This window comes from Symphalangus syndactylus, chromosome X (assembly GCF_028878055.3).
Source record: "Symphalangus syndactylus isolate Jambi chromosome X, NHGRI_mSymSyn1-v2.1_pri, whole genome shotgun sequence".
Classification (NCBI taxonomy): Eukaryota; Metazoa; Chordata; class Mammalia; order Primates; family Hylobatidae; genus Symphalangus; species Symphalangus syndactylus.
Genome location: NC_072447.2, coordinates 139,160,906 through 139,181,386, shown reverse-complemented (window position 1 = coordinate 139,181,386; position 20,481 = coordinate 139,160,906). Strand labels below are relative to the sequence as shown.

Below are 20,481 nucleotides of genomic sequence, written 5' to 3'. Positions count from 1 at the left end.
TAAACAAGTAAAGGGCCGGGCGCGGTGGCTCACGCTTGTAATCCCAGCACTTTGGGAGGCCGAGGCGGGCGGATCACGAGGTCAGGAGATCGAGACCAGGTGAAACCCCGTCTCTACTAAAAATACAAAAAAATTAGCCGGGCGTGGTGGCGGGCGCCTGTAGTCCCAGCTACTCAGAGAGGCTGAGGCAGGAGAATGGCGTGAACCCGGGAGGCGGAGCTTGCAGTGAGCCGAGATTGTGCCACTGCACTCCAGCCTGGGCGACAGAGCGAGACTCCGTCTCAAAAAAAAAAAAAAAAAAAAAAAAAAAAAAAACAAGTAAAGGAAAAAACACAAATTACATACAGTATTCTGAAGGAAATTGACAGGTTGATGAGTTAGGTAACGGGAAAAGCAGAGATGAGGGGAAAGGAAATGTCTACATTATGTAGGATAGTTAAGAAAGGCCTCTCTGAGAAAGAGTCATTTTAGCTTAGTCCCAAGGGATGAAAAAAGAGCCAGGGTACAAAGATGTGGAATAAGAGTGACCCAGACATGAGTAAGTGTACGTGCAAAGGCCTTTTGGTGGGACTGTGCTTGGTGTGTTTATGGAATAGTAGGAAGCCAGTGTGTCTGGAGCAGAGGGAGAAAGAGGATGCATGGTAGTAAGTGAAGCCCAAGAGGCAGTGGAAGATCAGATCATGTAGTGCTTTTTAGGCCTCATTAAATAGTTTGAATTATATTCTAATTTTGATAGGAACTTATTGGCAAGTTTTGAGTAAAAGAGTGGCATGATCTGACTTGATATATTAAAGGATCACTCTGGCTGCTGTGTGGAGAATAGACTGTAGCAGGGCAAGAGTGAAAGCAGGGAGAACATTAGGAGGCTACTGGAGTCAGGCAAGAGAAAATGATGGTGGCTCAGCCCATGGCAGAAGCAGTTAAAATGATTTAAAAAGAGAGAGAGAGAAGAAAAGAAAAGAAAACGGTCAGATTTAGGATGTGTTTTTGAGGTGGCATGAACAAGACTCAATGGATTAGATGTGGAGGGTGAGAGAAAGGGAAGAATGAAAGATAGCCCCCAAGTTTGCATAATGATGTGTGCAGAGGAGCCATTTCCAGAAGAGGAAAGACTACTGATCATTACCTGGCAGTGGAATTACTGGGCCCTCTACTAAGGTCTCTATGTTGTGATGCTAACAGCTCCCATAAGCCCTACCTTGATAGACCAACTCAAAAGTACCTAGGTAACAAAAATCCAAGCCAAGGATCCTAGAAGCCCATCCACCTCTGGGCGATGAACAACATGGGGAAAACTGTTTCAGACCTATTTTTCAGCCTATGCAATTCCCTACCAATATTTTTACTGTTGATGAAGGAAATTTGCACAACTTACTAGCCTGAGACAGAATATGGTGGTCAGTTACCCTCCTAAGTGATATGCTCAAGCTCAAACAGGCTATCATATGAGCCTTCTTCATCTGTCCTATGCTGGACAAATGTGCTATGCCTGTGCCAACTCAAGGAAATATGTATCTGAAAAAATTAAAAAGAAAGAACTTATGCTTCAGAGTCTAGAAGGCATAATTTCCCAGGTGAAAGGCTTTGAGTATTGTTAGACAAAATGTCTGTTTTTACACTTGAAAAAATGCTTAATAGTCATAGGGAAATGCACATCAAAACCACAGTGGAGTATCACTTCATTTCCAATAGGATGGCTATGATCAAAAAGATAGACAATAACAAGTGTTGGTGAGGATGTGGAGAAATCAGAACGTTCATACACTGCTAGTGGGGATGTAAAATGACGCAGCCTCTTTGGAAAATGGTCTGCGAGCTCCTCAAAATGTTAATCATAAAGTTACATTTGACTCTGACATTCCACTCCTAGGTATATTCACAAAAGAAATGAAAGCGTATGTCCACACAAAACTTGTACACAAATGTTCATACAGCATTATTCATAATAGTCAAAATGTAGAAGCAATTTAAATGTCCATCAACTGGTGAACGGAAAAAAATATGAGGCATATCCTTACCACTGAATATTGTTCAGCAATAAAAATAAATGAACTGCTGATGCATGCTACACATGGATGAACCTTGAAAACATTGTGTAAAGTGGAAGAAGCCAGTCACAGAAGGCTGCATATCGTATGATTCCATTTACTTGAAATGTCCAGAATAGGCAAATTCATAAAGGCAGAAAACAGATTACTGATTGCCAAGGCCTGGAGTGCTGGGAGAGGAACGGAGAGTATGGTACTTCTTTTGGGGGTTATAAAAATGCTCTGGAATTAGATAGTAGTGATGGTTGCACCACTCTAAATATACTGAAAACCATTGAATTGTATACTTTAAATGGGTGAACTGTATGGTATGTAAATTATATTTCAATAAAGCTGTTTATGTTTTATTTTATTTTATTTTATTTTATTTTATTTTATTTTATTTTATTTTATTTTATTTTATTTTATTTTATTTTTGGGACAGGGTTTCACTCCCATTGCCCAGGCTGGAGTGCAATGACGCGATCTTGACTCACTGCAACCTCCACTTCCTGGGTTCAAGCGATTCTTGCGCCTCAGTATCCCAAGTAGCTGGAATTACAGGTGCATACCACCATGCCCAGCTCATTTTTGTATTTTTAGTAGAGACGGGGTTTTGCCATATTGCCAAGGCTGTCTCAAACTCCTGAGCTCAAGTGATCCACCTGCCTCGGCTTCCCAAAGTGCTGGGATTACAGGCATGAGCCACCACATCCAACCCAATAAAGCTGTTTAAAACAAATGTCTTTTCTCAAATGCCAGTCTGTACAACTTTCTAGAACAGTGCTGTCTAATAAAACTTTCTGTGATATGGAAATATTCTGTATCTGCAATGCCTAATATGGTAGCAACCAGCCACCTGTAGCTATTAAGCACTTAAAACCTGGCTTGTATTACTAAGAACTGAATTTTTAACTTAATTTTAATTAACTAAAACCTAGCCACATGTTGCAAGTAATTACCATATTGGACAGCTCAACTCTTGAATTCATACAGAAATTTAGTTTCTGCTCAAAGTTTATCTTCCACTTCTCCTTTCTCGTGGAATTAGTTTCTCAAGAAAAGATAGACCAGGCAGGGTGGGACACGCCTGTAATCCCAGCACTTTGGGAGGCTGAGGTGGGTGGACCACTTGAGCTCAGGAGTTCAAGACCAATCCGGGCAACACAGCAAGATCCTGTGTCTATTTACAATTTAAAAAATAATTTTTTTTCAAAAAAGAAAAGATAGGGCTTTTCCTGAACCCTGGCTACACAAACACCTTTCAGAAGAAGAACTTCTTTACCGCTACACTCCTACTGTGTCCTGACTGCCCTGACCTAGTTTGTCTCTATAGCATAAGGGCTGATTTTCTGACATGGCTCTGGGGCTCTCTTGTGTCAAAAGAATTTCTGGTCAGGTTGTCTCTTGCATATGTGACAACTTCTCAGGAAAGTTGATTCTGGCCCAGATTGACTAATTGCCTATCCAATATAGGAGCAAAAGTTACTGATTGTAGAGGCTAGGTGCCTCAAAAACCCAGCCTCCCACCTCAAGAATGCTCCAGAACACGTTACACTCTTTCAGCCAGCAAAGCCTGTCCTACTCCACTTGGGGTGTGAGTGTGTGTATGTGTGTGTGTGTGTATACATGGTATGAGCAAGACCTCAGGACAACTACTATAGCCCTATGTCTTCAACCCAAACCTACCCATACCCATTACACAGCCAATAGCCAGCGCCATTAAGAGGAAAATCATGTTATGGACTGAATGTTTGTTTCCTCCTCTCCTAAAATCCTATGCTGAAGCCCCAACCTCTAATGTTGTTGGTATTTGGAGGTGTGGCCTTTGGAAAGTAATTAGGTTTACATGAGGGCATGAAGGTGGAGCCCCTATGTTGGGATTAGTGCCCTTATAGAAGAGGAAGAAAGCAGAGCTCTCTCTCTCTCTCTCAGCCTTGCGAGGACACAGAGAGAAGGCAGCTGTCTACAAGCCAGGAAGACGGCCCTCACCAAGAATTGAATCATCTGGCACCTTGATCTTGAACCCTCAGCCTCCAGAACCATGAGAAATAAATGCCCATGGTTTAAATCATCCAATCTATAGTATTTTGTTATGGCATCCTGAGCAGACTAAGACAGAGCACTAGGAAATCGAGTCCCACATACAGCCTAAGTCCTAGGCCCTCTTGTCTCATTTATGCCTTATTTTTTACCTCCTGCTCCATTCTTCAACTATTCAGCTCTTGACCTCAGTCTTCATCTCTTCTTTCTGGCTCTGCTGCCACCCCATAGACTTTAATACAGATTTGGTTTCTCCTTCTCAACCCTTGATATTCTTCTATGGAGACAGTTTTGCTCCACACTCTGGCTCCTCCCAGTTAGAGCATCTCTGAGTCACCCTCCGCTTAATCTGGCCTTAATCTCTCCCCAGTAATGACCCTCACAGTTGGGAGGCTGGTGACTCATGTGGAGCCTGAAGGGAACTGAGCCTTAGTTATGCTGTTATTTCCAAGGACAGGGTCTTTTTTTTCCAAGAAAAAAGTAATGAATTTCTCGGTAATCAAAGAACAATTATAATTAAATGTTTGATAACCTACAAAAAAAAACTTGTTTGACTCATGAATTTGAGACTTAAACAGTCTGGAAAACCTTGTGACTGCCTTAAATTGACCTCTGCAGGTTGAGGACCTGCACATCTATCATAATTTTCCTGACCATTACAAAAATTAGCTGGGCATGGTGGCAGACGCCTGTAATCCCAGCTACTCAGGAGGCTGAGGCAGGAGAATTGCTTGAATCTGGGAAGCAGAAGTTGCAGTGAGCCAAGATTGCATCACTGCATTCCAGCCTGAGCAACAGAGCGAGACTCTGTCTCAAAATAATAATAACAATAATAATAATAATTTTCACTGACCAGTGACGTTCCTCGCAAACCCATGCAAACTTTTCAGTACCACACACTCTTCACTTTTTATTCCATGACTACACTAGATTCCCATATTCCACTATTCTAGATTGCTCTATACCATACCCTTCACAAAAACCCAATGGAGTTTTTGTCATGTACCCCACCACCACACAGATGTTGAAAGTTTTCATCATTTCAAATTGCACGAATTCATTAAATCAGCACATATGAACCAAGTGCCTAAACTGCGTGTCAAGGCCTGTGTTGGATGCTTTGGATAAAGAAATTGGGAAAATACAGTTTCTTGCCCTTGAGGAAACAGGTAGAGGAAAAATAAATCAACTTTTTAGCAGGTAGGCCAGGCCAGGTGACAAAGTTGCCACTGTACCCCGTAGGCCCCATTTCAATCTCTATTATAAGAAACATCGTTTCCCATCAGGCTCTGCATGCAGCAAGAAGCCAGTGTTTGCTCTTGATGGTGATAATGATTTGGTATTTTTGCAGATTAGCTCTTACACTTGAGGACCATTCAAATTAAATCCAGGTCAATTTCATCAGGCATTGTCACTCACTGGCATTTATGACCTTTTAGCTGAGTACTTACGTGCTAAATAAGCAATGTTACCAACTGAATTTACTTAATATGGACAAGATTGCAGTTTACCAAGACCTTCTCCTGAAGTCTCTAAATTACCAGCTACTTCAGTGAATTGTCTTAATTATCTACTGCAAAATAGAGACAAATTATCTTCATTCCTGTCACAGAGTCTAGGGAAGGTCTGGGTGCTTCCTGAATATATGCTCATTGCTTTATGAATCTGTTACCAGTTGTTTGCATGCCTCAGTTTCCCCATCTGTACTCTATGATTCTTGCCATATACATATAATGGAGACAGAAAGATGATATCACAATGCTTCAGAGAGCTTTAAATAAAGCATTATGGAGGAGAGGAAACAGCCCAAAAGAAAACCCAAATCTTCTGTTAGGTGTGCATTAGCCGCCAAATGGCATTTCAGAGTTGCTTTAAGAAATGTCAAAGGCAGTAGTCCAAGCTACTGCCTGCTTGAGGCCAGCTCTCTATCAGTAGTACAGAATACTGAATGAATGAATTCACTTACTGACGCTTCAGCTTCTTCTGTAGCCACATTGACCAAAAGGTGACCATTAAGAGGCAGCCCAGCAAATCTCCACTGGTAGTATTTTTCAAATGGTTTATTTCTATAACCTACTATACACGAGACATTGAAAGAGATAATAAGAATACATTTTCTTACCTGAGAGAAAGATAAAACTCGACATGAGAATCAATCCATAAAGCTTCTGATATATGATGTGTTGTTTCATTGTCTAAGTCTGTGTTTAAAAAGTCAAAAATATGCCCAGCTCAGATTCAGAAAAGACAATTTCTAAGCGTGTGTGACCACACTTCTCCTTTGCATACCACCTAAGGTTTTTTTCCTATTGCTTAAAGTCATGTCAGCCAACCACGATAGGCATTTACCAGAGATATCCAGCCTGGCTGAAACCTCACTGATGGATTTATCTATATACTAGCTCAATAAATTTTATTGAGTCCCTTCTATGTGCTGGACACTGTGTTGCTCCTTGGGAATACAGTGCTGAGAAGACAAGACACAGATATATGCCATCATAGGACAGTTAGCCCTATGGGGAGGACAGACATTAAATGCATAATTACAAAATGTGAGGCCAGGAGCAGTGGCTCACGCCTGTAATCCCAGCACTTTGGGAGGCCAAAGCGGGTGGATCACCTGAAGTCAGGAGTTTGCGACCAGCCTGGCCAACATGGTGAAACCCTATCACTACTAAAAATACAAAAAAAAAATTAGCCAGGTATGGTGGCAGGCACCCATAATCCCAGCTACTCGGGAGGCTGAGGCAGGAGAATTGCTTGGAGCCGGGAGGTGGAGGTTGCAATGAGCCGAGATTGCGCCACTGCGCTCCAGCCTGGGCAAGAAGTGCAAAACTCTGTCTCAGAAACAAACAAACAAAAAGCCAAAATGTGATACATTCAACCCTAATGCATAAACTTCAATTCAACTACTTGTAGTTGTAATGATCCTAAATTTCTTGAAGAAAGGTTATGCAAGAAGACCTTGTTGACGAAAGTAACTCATCAAATCATTTGTAGTTTTAAAGCAGATCTGTTTAGAGAAATCTAATCACCATTTCATTACGTTCACCCAGCTTCTCTCCTTAATTAATTGTAACTATAGTGTCTCATGTGGAAAATGCACTGAAAACCCTCTTTTCTCCAAACAAAATGGTGTTAAAACTGCAAATCCTGCTGAAACATGTTACAGAAAATTGGCAGTAGGGTGCTGATGGGCATTTCTGATTTTAAATAAAATATACTTCTGGATGATTTACTACTGATTTAAACATTTCCTTTTCTATAGGATAATGCAACATATTGTATTTCTTTCTACCTCCAAGTGGGATTTGGAATGAATAGACCCACTTTACATTTAATGTAACAGAAGCCAATTAGGAAGTCAAATGAATCTTGAGCTTGCTATGAACACCAGCCATTAATCAGGCTCTTCATATTTACCAAAGATTCTACCACCATTCTCATTAGAATAATAAGGGAATTTGTATGAGTTGGATGGATTTTCTAAACTATGAGCTTAGAAGTAAGGGGGTGTCTAAATCTTTTATGACTTGCAAAATGAAATGCAGCTTAAATTTATAGTGCTATAAGAGGACTAGGCTGAGAATCAGTAACTGGCTGTGAGGCCATACATATTTCTGTTCCTTAATTTCCCTTGGCCTCAGTTTCCTTATCTGTAAAAATGGAGATAATAATCTGCCTATTTCCCAGAGCTGCTCTCAAAGAGGATCAAATGAGATGATACCTCGAAGGCAATTTTCAAAGCATAAAGTGCTATAGAAATGGATATGATTGCTATCTATAAAATGGGATTTTCAGTAGCAAATAATCCAATTTATATTTTTATTCCATTTCCTCTAAACTTTTATAACAACTTCAACGTATGTTTCAGAAACTTACCTGGTGCCCAATAAATAAATCATGGGACATTTACACAACAGAATACTATGCAACCATTAAAAGGAATAAAGGCTAGGCATGGTGGCTCACGCCTGTAATCACAGCACTTTCAGAGGCTGAGGCAGCTGGGTCGCTTGAGGCCAGGAGTTCGAAACCAGCCTAGGCAACATGGTGAAACCCTGTCTCTACTAAAAATACAAAATTAGCCAGGCATGGTGGCGCATGCCTATAATTCTAGCTACTGGAGAGGCTGAGGTATGAGAATCACCTGAATCTGGGAGACAGACAATGCAGTGAGCTGTGTTCATGCCACTGCACTCCAGCCAGGGCGATAGAGCGAGATTCTGTCTCCAAAAAAAAAAAAAAAAAAACAAAGGAATAAGGTAAGTCTATATATAAGGCATGAAAATGTGGGTTGAGGAAAGGGTGTGGGGCTTGAGGACTTTTCCATACTGTTCTGTACTGTTTGGTTATTTTACAAAGATTATAAATTAGTTACATAATTTTAAAAATCAAAGGAAAGGAGAAAGGAAGAAAGGGAGAGAGAGAGGAAGGTAAGGAAGATAGGAAGGGGAGGAAAGAGATAGGAAGGAAAAATGGGAATTAAATGTTTCCTTTGTACTTCCTGTGATTCTGTACTGTTTGCTTTTACAATGAGCATACATTACTTTCATAATTTTGAAAAAACATAAAAGGAAGGAAGGAGGAAAAGTAAAGAAAGAGGAAAAGAGAAAGAAAGGGTGAGGATTAAAGACTTGAATTTTATACCTCACACAATTTCAAGCAATTTGGTTATTTTATGATGCGTATTTCTTAATTTTGTGGTTCAGAAAAATTTAAGGGAAAGAAGGAGAGAGGGGGAAAGAGGGAAAGAAGGAAGGAAAGGAAAGAGGGAGGGAAGGAGAAAGGGAGGAAGAAAGACACTTACCTGAGAACTGGACTCTTTTAACTTCCCACCCCCAACTGACCAGATCTTGTCTCTGAATTCCTATGTTTGATGTGAAATGAAAGAAGCACAAAACAGGAGACTCATTTTCTGCTGTCCATGCCTCAGTCACCTTCTTTTCTGCATCAAACCAGCCTCTCTGCTCTTAGCTTTATGGGGCTTATTGATCCGGGTAGATCCTCTTTTTGCAGCTTGTAGCACGTCATGGGGCTGCTCTCCTGAGCATAAAATCAGCATGGGCAAAGTTCTCAGATTATTACAACCCTGCAATAACCCATTAATTTGAAGCCTCTTTCCCAGTTTTCACTAAGGATTGTCTTCAGTTCCTAGTTGATTATTGCTTTAATTAAATTGGATATATTAAAAGGGTACTTGTTTACTTGACTAAGGCTCATTTCACTTTATTGAGAAAGTGGGGAGGAGGAGGTGTAGTGTTCAGAACTATGAGCAGAAAGCAAAGGCCAAACAGGCATGAACATGTTCACATCTTACTCCATCAGTAAGGTGAAGCCAGCTATTTACTCTCACTGGACATTTATTCTTCAAGTTGCCTCTAAAGTAAATAGATTTACTGAACTGGCTTTATGTTCATCTCAAGAAGGGGATGTTGTTTTTGTCCCAGAAGGTGTCATTATAGCCCCTTAGGGGTGACAGAAATACCACCAAATCCCATGGAGAATTCAGAGATGATCCCTGTCAGCCTCTGAACTTCACAGGTGAGGTCCCTGGGGTCCCAAGGGTAGAACGACTCGTCCAAAGTCATAGAGCTTGTGAAAGGTAAAGCAGGAGCTAGAACCAAGGTGTCTTGACTACCAAACCAGTGCATTTTCCTCTTCATCTCATATCTTCAACAGAAAAGTCAGTCTAATAGGAGGCTGAGTCAACCCAGCTTAAGGCCAGGATTCTTCACAGGGGAACGGAGAAGGAGGAGGTGTATTGGAATCATCCATGATTCACCCCAAAACCCGCAAACTGTGATCAAGGTAGTGAATAAGAACCCAGGCTTTGCAGAAAGACAGGCTTGAGTTTGAGTCCCACCTGTGTGACTTGTGGCCAGTTCCCTAACATCTCTGGAGCCCCCAGTGTCCTCATTTGTAAAATACTGACCATGGAACTCACCTCATATTGCTGTGAAGATTACATAACACACAGTATGTAAAGTGCTTGGCCCAGCACCTAGCACCAGGTTCCAGCACCACTGCTCCTGTCTAGGACTCCACTGCTTCTCCTTTCCAGTAGGCACAAGGCTTAGGTTTTGTGACCTATCCCCAACGTGGGGTCACACAGCCTACAAGAAGATGTGGAGCCACTACCAAGAAACATAATGACACTTCCATGGCATGTGTTTATATTTCACACCATGCCTGCTCATTGATCTGTCTCCCTCACAACACTAAGCTCTGGTAGGGCAGGAACTCCATGTTCTCCAGTGGTTCGCATGCTGCCTGGCACATAGAGGGCGCTCAATCAATACTTCATAAACTATGCCTTTCTCCCCTACTAGAGTGTAAGCTTCCTGAGGACAGGGAAACACATCCTGTTCTTTCTGTGCCCTGCCCCAGGAGTTAGCACACTGCCTGACACATAGTAGGTGCTTAATTAATGTTTGCTGAAATGAAGAAAAGAATTTACAGGAGAATTATTTATACATACTTAGATATGTCATCAAATATCTCTGGAAAAGGACCCTGGTAAGAATAGTTGCTTCTAGAGATGGAAACTGAGGGGTTTTGGGTGGGAGAGAACCTCAGTTTTCACTGAACATGCTTTTGTACTGTAAGAATTGTAATCATCTGCATGTGTTATTTTTTTCAAAGAAAAACACTATGTTTTGTTAAAAATCCAACATAGCACAAATGAAATAATTGACTAGAAAATTAAATTTGTACAAAAAAAAAAAGAAATTGGAACTCTTTTGTCAGGAAAACATTTGTCACCTGGAAGGGCTTCAACAGGTATCTTCCATTCCCTGGAAGTTTATAAGGAGAATGTTGACCATCTGCTCTCCATATCTACAGAGAAGTAGGAAATTGGCTGAAATTGCAGTGGGAGATGTGAGTTAGATATAAATAAGTCATTATTGACAATAGGAATTGATAAGCACCAGAAAAGGCTATCACGGGATGTTATGAGCCATCCATGCCTGGAAACTCAAAGGCCTAGATAGCCATATGGCTCTGCTGATTTACTTGTCCTCCCACAGAGAGAGCTGAGCTGATTGATTTGTTGCAACTCTGTCCCTGTTTCTAACACTAGAAAAGACCCTTAATCTGTTGAAGGTCCGAGCCATCTTCATTCCCTCTCCGTTTCCTGGTGTGAGCATCCCACCAGGCCAATTGGTGGGGAATAGCAAGCCAGCTATTGAATTTGGGGCTCAACCATAGAAACAGTAAAAGGGTCCAATGCTGGAGGAAAAATAATCTATGCTGACAACTCCTTAAGAGATTTTGGAGGACAATTTCACTTATATTTGATTGCCAATTTAAAAACTATCACCGAACTACCAATGATTACCTGCTCATTGTCATTCCCATGCATTCCTTTATACTTTCACTACATATGTGGGCATTCCTTAACAGTGTGTAGTATTATTTTGCATAGTGATACTACATGTTTTTAAACATCACATAAATTTGCCTCCCTCCCTCCTTTCTTTCTGTCTGTCTGTCTGTCTGTCTGTCTGTATTTCCTTTGAGACAGAGTCTGGCTGTTGCCCATTCTGGAATACATTGGTGCAATCAAGGTTCACTGCAGCCTCCACCTCCCAGGCTCAAGCAATCCTCCCACCTCAGCCTCCAGAGTAGCTGGGACCACAGGCATCCACCACTACACCTTGCTAATTTTTGTATTTTTTGTAGAGATAGCATCTTGCTATATTGCCCATATGGTCTCAAATTCCTGGCCTCAAGCAACCCTCTCACCTTGGCCTCCCAAAGTGCCAGAATAACAGGTGTGAGCCACTGCACCAGGCTCATGCTTTTAAACAGACTATAAAAGTGGTCACACCACAAGAGAGACAGTACACCATAGTAGCTAATAAAACAGACTCTGAAGCCAGACTACGTGGTTTTCCTAATGTCCCACTGCCTCAGCTTCCTCATCTGCAACATGGAAATGATGATGATGATGATGAGTTAATGGTGATGATGGTATCCACCTCTATTATTTGTATAAAATTAATGAGATAATATATGTAAAGCACTTAAAACTCTACCTGGTACGTAAGAAATGCTTTATTAAGTATTAGCTATTATTACCTATTCTTCCGAAACTAATTTTTCAAGCATAACAGTATTCATACAGTCCGCAATCATTTGAGTGCCCACTGTGTACAGGCAACATTCTGAGATGCTAAGGATTCAGCAGCGAACAAAACAGATAACTCTATCTCCCCTCAGAAAGTTTCTGTTTTAAACTTGGAACGGGTCACATTAATAGATATGAGCCCAGTAAGCAAAGATTCCGCATTTAATGTTGCAGCTGGGGGAGGTGGAAAAGGCTCTAGGCGTTCACTCATGATTCGGCTCTCTGTTTGTCTGTTATTGGTGTATAAGAATGTTTGTGATTTTTGCACATAAATTTTGTATCCTGAGACTTTGCTGAAGTTACTTATCAGATTATGGAGACTTCAGGCCAAATTATGAGTGAACTCCCATTCACAATTGCTTCAAAGAGAATAAAATACCTAGGAATCCAACTTACAAGGAATGTGAAGGACCTCTTCAAGGAGAGCTACAAACCACTGCTCAATGAAATAAATGAGGACAGAAACAAATGGAAGAACATTCCATGCTCATGGATAGGAAGAATCAATATCGTGAAAATGGCCATACTGCTCAAGGTAATTTATAGATTTAATGCCACCCCCATCAAGCTACCAATGACTTTCTTCACAGAATTAGAAAAAACCACTTTAAAGTTCATATAGAACCAAAAAAGAGCCCGCATCACCAAGTCAATCTTAGCCAAAAGAACAAAGCTGGAGGCATCACACTACCTGACTTGAAACTATACTACAAGGCTACAGTAACCAAAAGAGCATGGTACTGGCACCAAAACAGAGATATAGACCAATGGAACAGAACAGGGCCCTCAGAAATAATACCACACATCTACAACCATCTGACCTTTGACAAACCTGACAAAAACAAGAAATGGGGAAAGGATTCCCTATTTAATAAACGGTGCTGGGAAAACTGGCTAGCCATATGTAGAAAGCTGAAACTGGATCCCTCCATTACACCTTATACAAATATTAATTCAAGATGGATTAAAGACTTAAATGTTAGACCTAAAACCATAAAAACCCTAGAAGAAAACCTAGGCAATACCATTCAAGACATAGGCATGGGCAAGGACTTCATGTCTAAAACACCAAAAGCAATGGCAACAAAAGCCAAAATTGACAAATGGGATCTAATTAAACCAAAGGGCTTCTGCACAGCAAAAGAAGCTACCATCAGAGTGAACAGGTAACTTACAGAATGGGAGAAAATTTTTGCAATCTACTCATCTGACAAAGGGCTAATATCCAGAATCTACAAAGAACTCCAACAAATTTACAAGAAAAAAACAAACAACCCCATCAACAAGTGGGCGAAGGATATGAACAGACACTTCTCAAAAGAAGACATTTATGCAGCCAAAAGACACATGAAAAAATGCTCATCATCACTGGCCATCAGAGAAATGCAAATCAAAACCACAATGAGATACCATCTCACACCAGTTAGAATGGCCATCATTAAAAAGTCAGGAAACAACAGGTGCTGGAGAGGATGTGGAGAACTAGGAACACTTTTACACTGTTGGTGGGACTGTAAACTGGTTCAACCATTGTGGAAGACAGTGTGGCAATTCCTCAAGGATCTAGAACTAGAAATACCATTTGACCCAGCCATCCCATTACTGGGTATATACCCAAAGGATTATAAATCATGCTGATATAAAGACACATGCACACGTATGTTTATTGCAGCACTATTCACAATAGCAAAGACTTGGAACCAACGCAAATGTCCATCAATGATAGACTGGATTAAGAAAATGTGGCACATATACACCATGGAATACTATGCAGCCATAAAAAATGATGAGTTCATGTCCTTTGTAGAGACATGGATGAAGCTGGAAACCATCACTCTAAGCAAACTATCGCAGGGACATAAAACCAAACATCACATGTTCTCACTCATAGGTGGGAATTGAACAAGGAGAACACTTGGACACAGGAAGGGGAACATCACACACCAGGGCCTGTTGTGGGGTGGGGGGAGGAGGGAGGGATAGCATTAGGAGATATACCTAATGTAAATAACGAGTTAATGGGTGCAGCACACCAACATGGCACATGTATACATATGTAACAAACCTGCACGTTGTGCATATGTACCATGGAACTTAAAGTATAATAATAATAAAAAAAGAAAGAAAGAAAAGAAAAGGCTTTAGGTGGGCCTAGGCATAGCCACTCCAGCCCAGCAGCAGTGGCAAGGCAGTGGCGGCGGCAGTTCTCTGGAGGCCCGGCGCCCCCCCGCAGCCCCTCCCGGCATGGTGCATGGAGACCCGGCTGGCCACTCGCCGCTGAGCCTGGGGTGGCCTCGGGCTCTGGCCTGCCCAGCCCCCCGAGGGCTGTGTGCGGCTGGTGGGCCTCTCGGCTCCCGAGGATCTGTGACCCGGCTGTCCTGTCCAAGGAAGTGGACGTCCTGAGCGTCACGGCTCACTCCCTGTGCAGTCGGGCCTGCCTGGCATGCAGAACCTAAAGGCAGATCCAGAAAGGTTGTTTTTTTTTTTTCCCTCTCCCTTCAGGTGCACTAAGATAGGGAAACTAAAAGCAGACTTGCGGGGTAGGCTTGCAGCTGCAAAAAAATATGTATGGGAACAAACACACAACTCTCCCTCCCAAATAAACACAACAAAGAAACACAGAAGCAGTCCAAGCCTCTAATAAACTCTCCCACCCTGAATCCTTAAAAATTCTTAGTCTGTAAAAAAGTGTGCCTCTAACCTAACTCAGCTAAAAGGCTCCTCTTGGGTTTGTTTTCTCTAAAATAAACCTGTCTTAACTGGCAAGCCACCTTTCATGTTTCTTTCCTCTTTCTTTAATTCTTTCAGTAACGACCAAAATACATGAATTTTTCTTTTATGTATTCTTATTATTATCTAGAGGAAGATATATCCAATAAATGAAATTTAAAACTCTCCTGAAAAGGTTGTATCAATACTTTCTTAATTATTTCAAGGAGGAGCCCTAAAATACATATATATATATATATATAAAACCACAGTTATATTATGAATTCTGCTTTGTGGTATTTTTTCTTTTTTTTACTATTATACTTTAAGTTTTAGGGTACATGTGCACAACATGCAGGTTTGTTACATATATATACATGTCCCATGTTGGTGTGCTGCACCCATTAACTCATCATTTAACATTAGGTATATCTCCTAATGCTATCCCTTCCCCCTCCCCCCACCCCACAACAGGCCCTGGTGTGTGATGTTCCCCTTCCTGTGTCCGAGTGTTCTCCTTGTTCAATTCCCACCTATGAGTGAGAACATGCAATGTTTGGTTTTTTTGTCCTTGCTATAGTTTGCTGAGAATGATGGTTTCCAGCTTCATCCATGTCCCTACAAAGGACATGAACTTATCATTTTTTATGGCTGCATAGTATTCCATGGTGTATATGTGCCACATTTTCTTAATCCAGTCTATTGTTGTTGGACACTTGGGTTGGTTCCAAGTCTTTGCTATTGTGAATAGTGCCACAGTAAACATACATGTGCATGTGTCTTTATAGCAGCATGATTTATAGTCCTTTGGGTATATACCCAATAATGGGATGGCTGGGTCAAATGGTATTTCCAGTTCTAGATCCCTGAGGAATTGCCACACTGTCTTCCACAATGGTTGAACCGGTTTACAGTCCCACCAACAGTGTAAAAGTGTTCCTATTTCTCCACATCCTCTCCAGCACCTTTTGTTTCCTGACTTTTTAATGATGGCTATTCTAACTGGTGTGAGATGGTATCTCATTGTGGTTTTGATTTGCATTTCTCTGATGGCCAGTGATGATGAGCATTTTTTCATGTGTTTTTTGGATGCATAAATGTCTTCTTTTGAAAAGTGTCTGTTCATGTCCTTCGCCCACTTGTTGATGGGGTTGTTTGTTTTTTTCTTGTAAATTTGTTTGAGTTCATTGTAGATTCTGGATATTAGCCCTTTGTCAGATGAGTAGGTTGCAAAAATTTTCTCCCATTCTGTAGGTTGCCTGTTCACTCTGATGGGAGTTTCTTTTGCTGTGCAGAAGCTCTTTAGTTTAATGAGATCCCATTTGTCAATTTTGGCTTTTGTTGCCATTGCTTTTGGTGTTTTAGACATGAAGTCCTTGCCCATGCCTATGTCCTGAATGGTAATGCCTAGGTTTTCTTCTAGGGTTTTTATGGTTTTAGGTCTAACATGTAAGTCATTAATCCATCTTGAATTAATTTTAGTATAAGGTGTAAGGAAGGGATCCAGTTTCAGCTTTCTACATATGGCTAGCCAGTTTTCCCAGCACCATTTATTAAATAGGGAATCCTTTCCCCATTTCTTGTTTTTGTCAGGTCAAAGAACTTTGATCTTGTCAAAGATCGGATAGTTGTAGATATGTGGCATTATTTCTGAGGGTCCTGTTCTGTTCCATTGGTCTGTATGTCTGTTTTGGTACCAGTACCATGCTGTTTTGGTTACTGTAGCCTTGTAGTATAGTTTGAAGTCAGGTAGCGTGATGCCTCCAGCTTTGTTCTTTTGGCTTAGGATTGACTTGGCAATGCGGGCTCTTTTTTGGTTCCATATGAACTTTAAAGTAGTTTTTTCCAATTCTGTGAAGAAAGTCATTGGTATCTTGATGAGGATGGCATTGAATCTATAAATTACCTTGAGCAGTATGGCCATTTTCACGATATTGATTCTTCCTACCCGTGAGCGTGGAATGTTCTTCCATTTGTTTGTATCCTCTTTTATTTCATTGAACAGTGGTTTGTAGTTCTCCTTGAAGAAGTCCTTCACATCCCCTGTAAGTTGGGTTCCTGGGTATTTTATTCTCTTTGAAGCAATTGTGAATGGGAGTTCACTCATGATTGGAAGAAATGGATAAATTCCTTGACACATACACTCTCCGAAGACTAAACCAGGAAGAAGTTGAATCTCTGAATAGACCAATAACAGGCCCTGAAATTGAGGCAATAATTAACAGTTTACCAACCAAAAAGAGTCCAGGACCAGACAGATTCACAGCCGAATTCTACCAGAGGTACAAGGAGGAGCTGGTATCATTCCTTCTGAAACTACTCCAGTCAACATAAAAAGAGGGAATCCTCCCTAACTCATTTTATGAGGCCAGCATCATCCTGATACCAAAGGCTGGCAGAGACACAACAAAAAAAAGAGAATTTTAGACCAATATCCCTGATGAACATCAATGCAAAAATCCTCAATAAAATACTGGCAAACTGAATCCAGCAGCACATCAAAAAGCTTATACACCATGATCAAGTGGGCTTCATCCCTGAGATGCAAGGCTGGTTCAACATCCACAGATCAATAAATGTAATCCAGCATATAAACAGAACCAACGACAAAAACCACATGATTATCTCAATAGATGCAGAAAAGGCCTTTGACAAAATTCAACAACCCTTCATGCTAAAAACTCTCAATAAATTAGGTATTGATGGGACGTATCTCAAAATAATAAGAGCTATTTATGACAAACTCACAGCCAATATCATACTGAATGGGGAAAAACTGGAAGCATTCCCTTTGAAAACTGGCACAAGACAGGGATGCCCTCTCTCACCACTCCTATTCAACATAGTGCTGGAAGTTCTGGCCAGGGCAATCAGGCAGGAGAAAGAAATAAAGGGTATTCAATTAGAAAAAGAGGAAGTCAAATTGTCCCTGTTTGCAGATGACATGATTGTATATCTAGAAAACCCCATCTTCTCAGCCCAAAATATCCTTAAGCTGATAAGCAACTTCAGCAAAGTCTCAGGATACAAAATCAATGTGCAAAAATCACAAGCATTCTTATACACCAATAACAGCCAAACAGAGAGCCACAAAGGCTTTTTACAAAACTAGAGAACATTGGGAAGGGCTCCTTTGGCGAGGTGTTCAAAGGCATTGACAGTCAGATTCAGAAAGTGGTTGCCATAAAAATCATTGATCTGGAAGAAGCTGAAGATGAGATAGAGGACATTCAACAAGAAATTACAGTGTTGAGTCAGTGTGGCAGTCCATACGTAACCAAATATTATGGATACATGAAGGATGTATGAAGGATACAAAAGTATGGATAATAATGGAATATCCTGATGGAGGCTCCGCACTAGATCTGTTAGAACCTGGCCCGTTAGATGAAACCCAGATCACTACTATATTAAGAGAAATACTGAAAGGACTTGATTGCCTCCATTCGGAGAAGAAAATCCATAGAGACGTTAAAGCAGCCAACGTCCTGCTGTCTGAGCACTGCGAGGTGAAGCTGGCAGACTTTGGCATGGCCAGCCAGCTGACAGACACCTAGACCAAAAGGAACACTTTCATGGGCACACCGTTCTGGATAGCACCTGAGGTCATCAAACAGTTGGCCTGTGACTCGAAGGCAGACATCTGTTCCCTGGGCATAACAACTATTTAACTTGCAAAAGGGGAACCACCTCATTCCAAGCTGCATCCCATGAAAGTTTTATTCCTCATTCCAAAGAACAACCCACCAACGTTGGAAGAAAACTACAGTAAACCCCTCAAGGAGTATGTGGAAGCCTGTTTGAATGAAGAGCCGAGCTTTAGACCCACTGCTAAGGAGTTATTGAAGCACAAGTTTATACTACGCAAAGCAAAGAAAACTTCCTACTTGACCGAGCTCATAGACAGGTATAAGAGATGGAAGGCAAGGCAGAGCCACGAAGACTCGAGCTCCGAGGATTCCAACTCGGAAACAGATGGCCAAGCCTCAGTGGGGCAGCGATTCTGGGGACTGGATCTTCACAATCCGAGAAAAAGATCCCAAGAATCTTAAGAATGGAGCTCTTCAGCCATCGGATGTAGACAGAAATAAGATGAAAGACATCCCAAAGAGGGCTTTCTCTCAGTGTTTATCTACAATTATTTTCCCTCTGTTTGCAGAGTTGAAGAAGAACCAGGCGTGCGGAGGGAACTTGGGGTCCACTGAGGAGCTGCGAGGGGCCATCTACCCGGTGGAGGAGGTGTGCCCCGGCATCTCCGACACCATGGTGGCCCGGCTCGTGCAGCGGCTCCACAGATATTCTCCAAGTGGTGGAGAAACTTCATCCCACTGAAATTCCTTTGGCATTTGGGGTTTTGTTTTTCCTTTTTTTCTTCTTCATCCTCCTCCTTTTTAAAAGTCAATGAGCCCCTTCCTTCCTTCCTTCCTTCCTTCCTTCCTTCCTTCCTTCCTTCCTTCCTTCCTTCCTTCTTTTCTTCTTCTTCTTTCTCTCTTTCTCTCTTTCTTTCTTTTTCTTTCTCTCCCTCTGTGGCCCAGGCTGCAATCTACTCGGCTCGCTGCGGCCCGCGCCACGGACTGCCTGGGACTGCCTGCGCGCGCCACCGCTGCCTGCTTTTTCTCCTTTGGCTGCAGGCACGCGTTCGCCATGTTGGCCACGCTGCTCGCCAGCTCCTGACGCCGAGTGCTCTGTCCCCCTCAGCCTCCCGAGGTACTGGGACTGCAGACGGACTCTCGCTCACCCGGTGCTTGGTGTTGCCCGGGCTGGAGTGCGGTGGCGTGGTCTGGCCTCGCGGCAGCCTCCGCCTCCCAGCCGCCTGCTTGGCCTACCAGGGTGCTGGGATTGCAGCCCCTGCCCGGCCGCCGCCCCGTCTGGGAGGTGGGGAGCGTCTCTGCCCGGCCACCCATCGTCTGGGAAGTGAGGAGCGCCTCTGCCCGGCCACCCATCGTCTGGGAAGTGAGGAGCGCCTCTGCCCGGCCACCCCGTCTGGGAAGTGGGGAGCGCCTCTGCCCGGCCGCCCCGTCTGAGAAATGAGGAGTGCCTCTGCCCGGCCACCCATCGTCTGGGAAGTGAGGAGCGCCTCTGCCCGGCCACCCATCGTCTGGGAGGTGAGGAGCGCCTCTGCCTGGCCACCCATCGTCTGGGAAGTGAGGAGCGCCTCTGCCCGGCCACCCATCGCCTGGGAAGTGAGGAGCGCCTCTGCCCGGCCGCCCCGTCCGGGAAGAAGTGAGGAGCGCCTGTGCCCGGCTGCCCCGTCTGGGAAGAAGTGAGGAGCGCCTCTGCCCGGCCGCCCCGTCTGGGAAGAAGTGAGGAGCGCCTCTGCCCGGCCGCCCCGTCTGAGAAGAAGTGAGGAGCGCCTCTGCCCAGCTGCCCCGTTTGGGAAGTGAGGAGCGCCTCTGCCCGGCCGCCTCATCTGGGAAGAAGTGAGGAGCGCCTCTGCCCGGCCACCCCGTCTGGGAAGAAGTGAGGAGCGCCTCTGCCCGGCTGCCCCGTCTGGGAAGTGAGGAGCGCCTCTGCCCGGCCACCCCGTCCGGGAAGAAGTGAGGAGCGCCTCTGCCCGGCCGCCCCGTC

The 20,481-nt window shown here is 42.8% G+C and overlaps 1 protein-coding gene and 1 pseudogene across 1 annotated transcript in view; one reads left to right on the top strand and one right to left on the bottom strand.

Annotated features, from left to right (window-relative positions):
- The window catches only part of ADGRG4 (adhesion G protein-coupled receptor G4), a 113,700-nt gene extending 99,753 nt beyond the window's left edge, over nt 1-13,947 (bottom strand). Inside the window, exons 1-4 of the mRNA XM_055268008.2 lie at nt 13,910-13,947; nt 10,836-10,910; nt 10,018-10,186; nt 6,193-6,271 (exon numbers count right to left, since the gene is read on the bottom strand). Of these exons, the coding sequence (XP_055123983.1) occupies nt 6,193-6,262 (70 nt within the window). The 5' untranslated portion in view covers nt 6,263-6,271; nt 10,018-10,186; nt 10,836-10,910; nt 13,910-13,947. The remainder of the gene's footprint in view (nt 1-6,192; nt 6,272-10,017; nt 10,187-10,835; nt 10,911-13,909) is intronic.
- Nucleotides 13,948-14,628: 681 nt separating this feature from the next.
- LOC129475662 (serine/threonine-protein kinase 24-like) lies at nt 14,629-19,320 on the top strand (annotated as a pseudogene).
- The last annotated feature ends 1,161 nt before the right edge of the window (nt 19,321-20,481 follow it).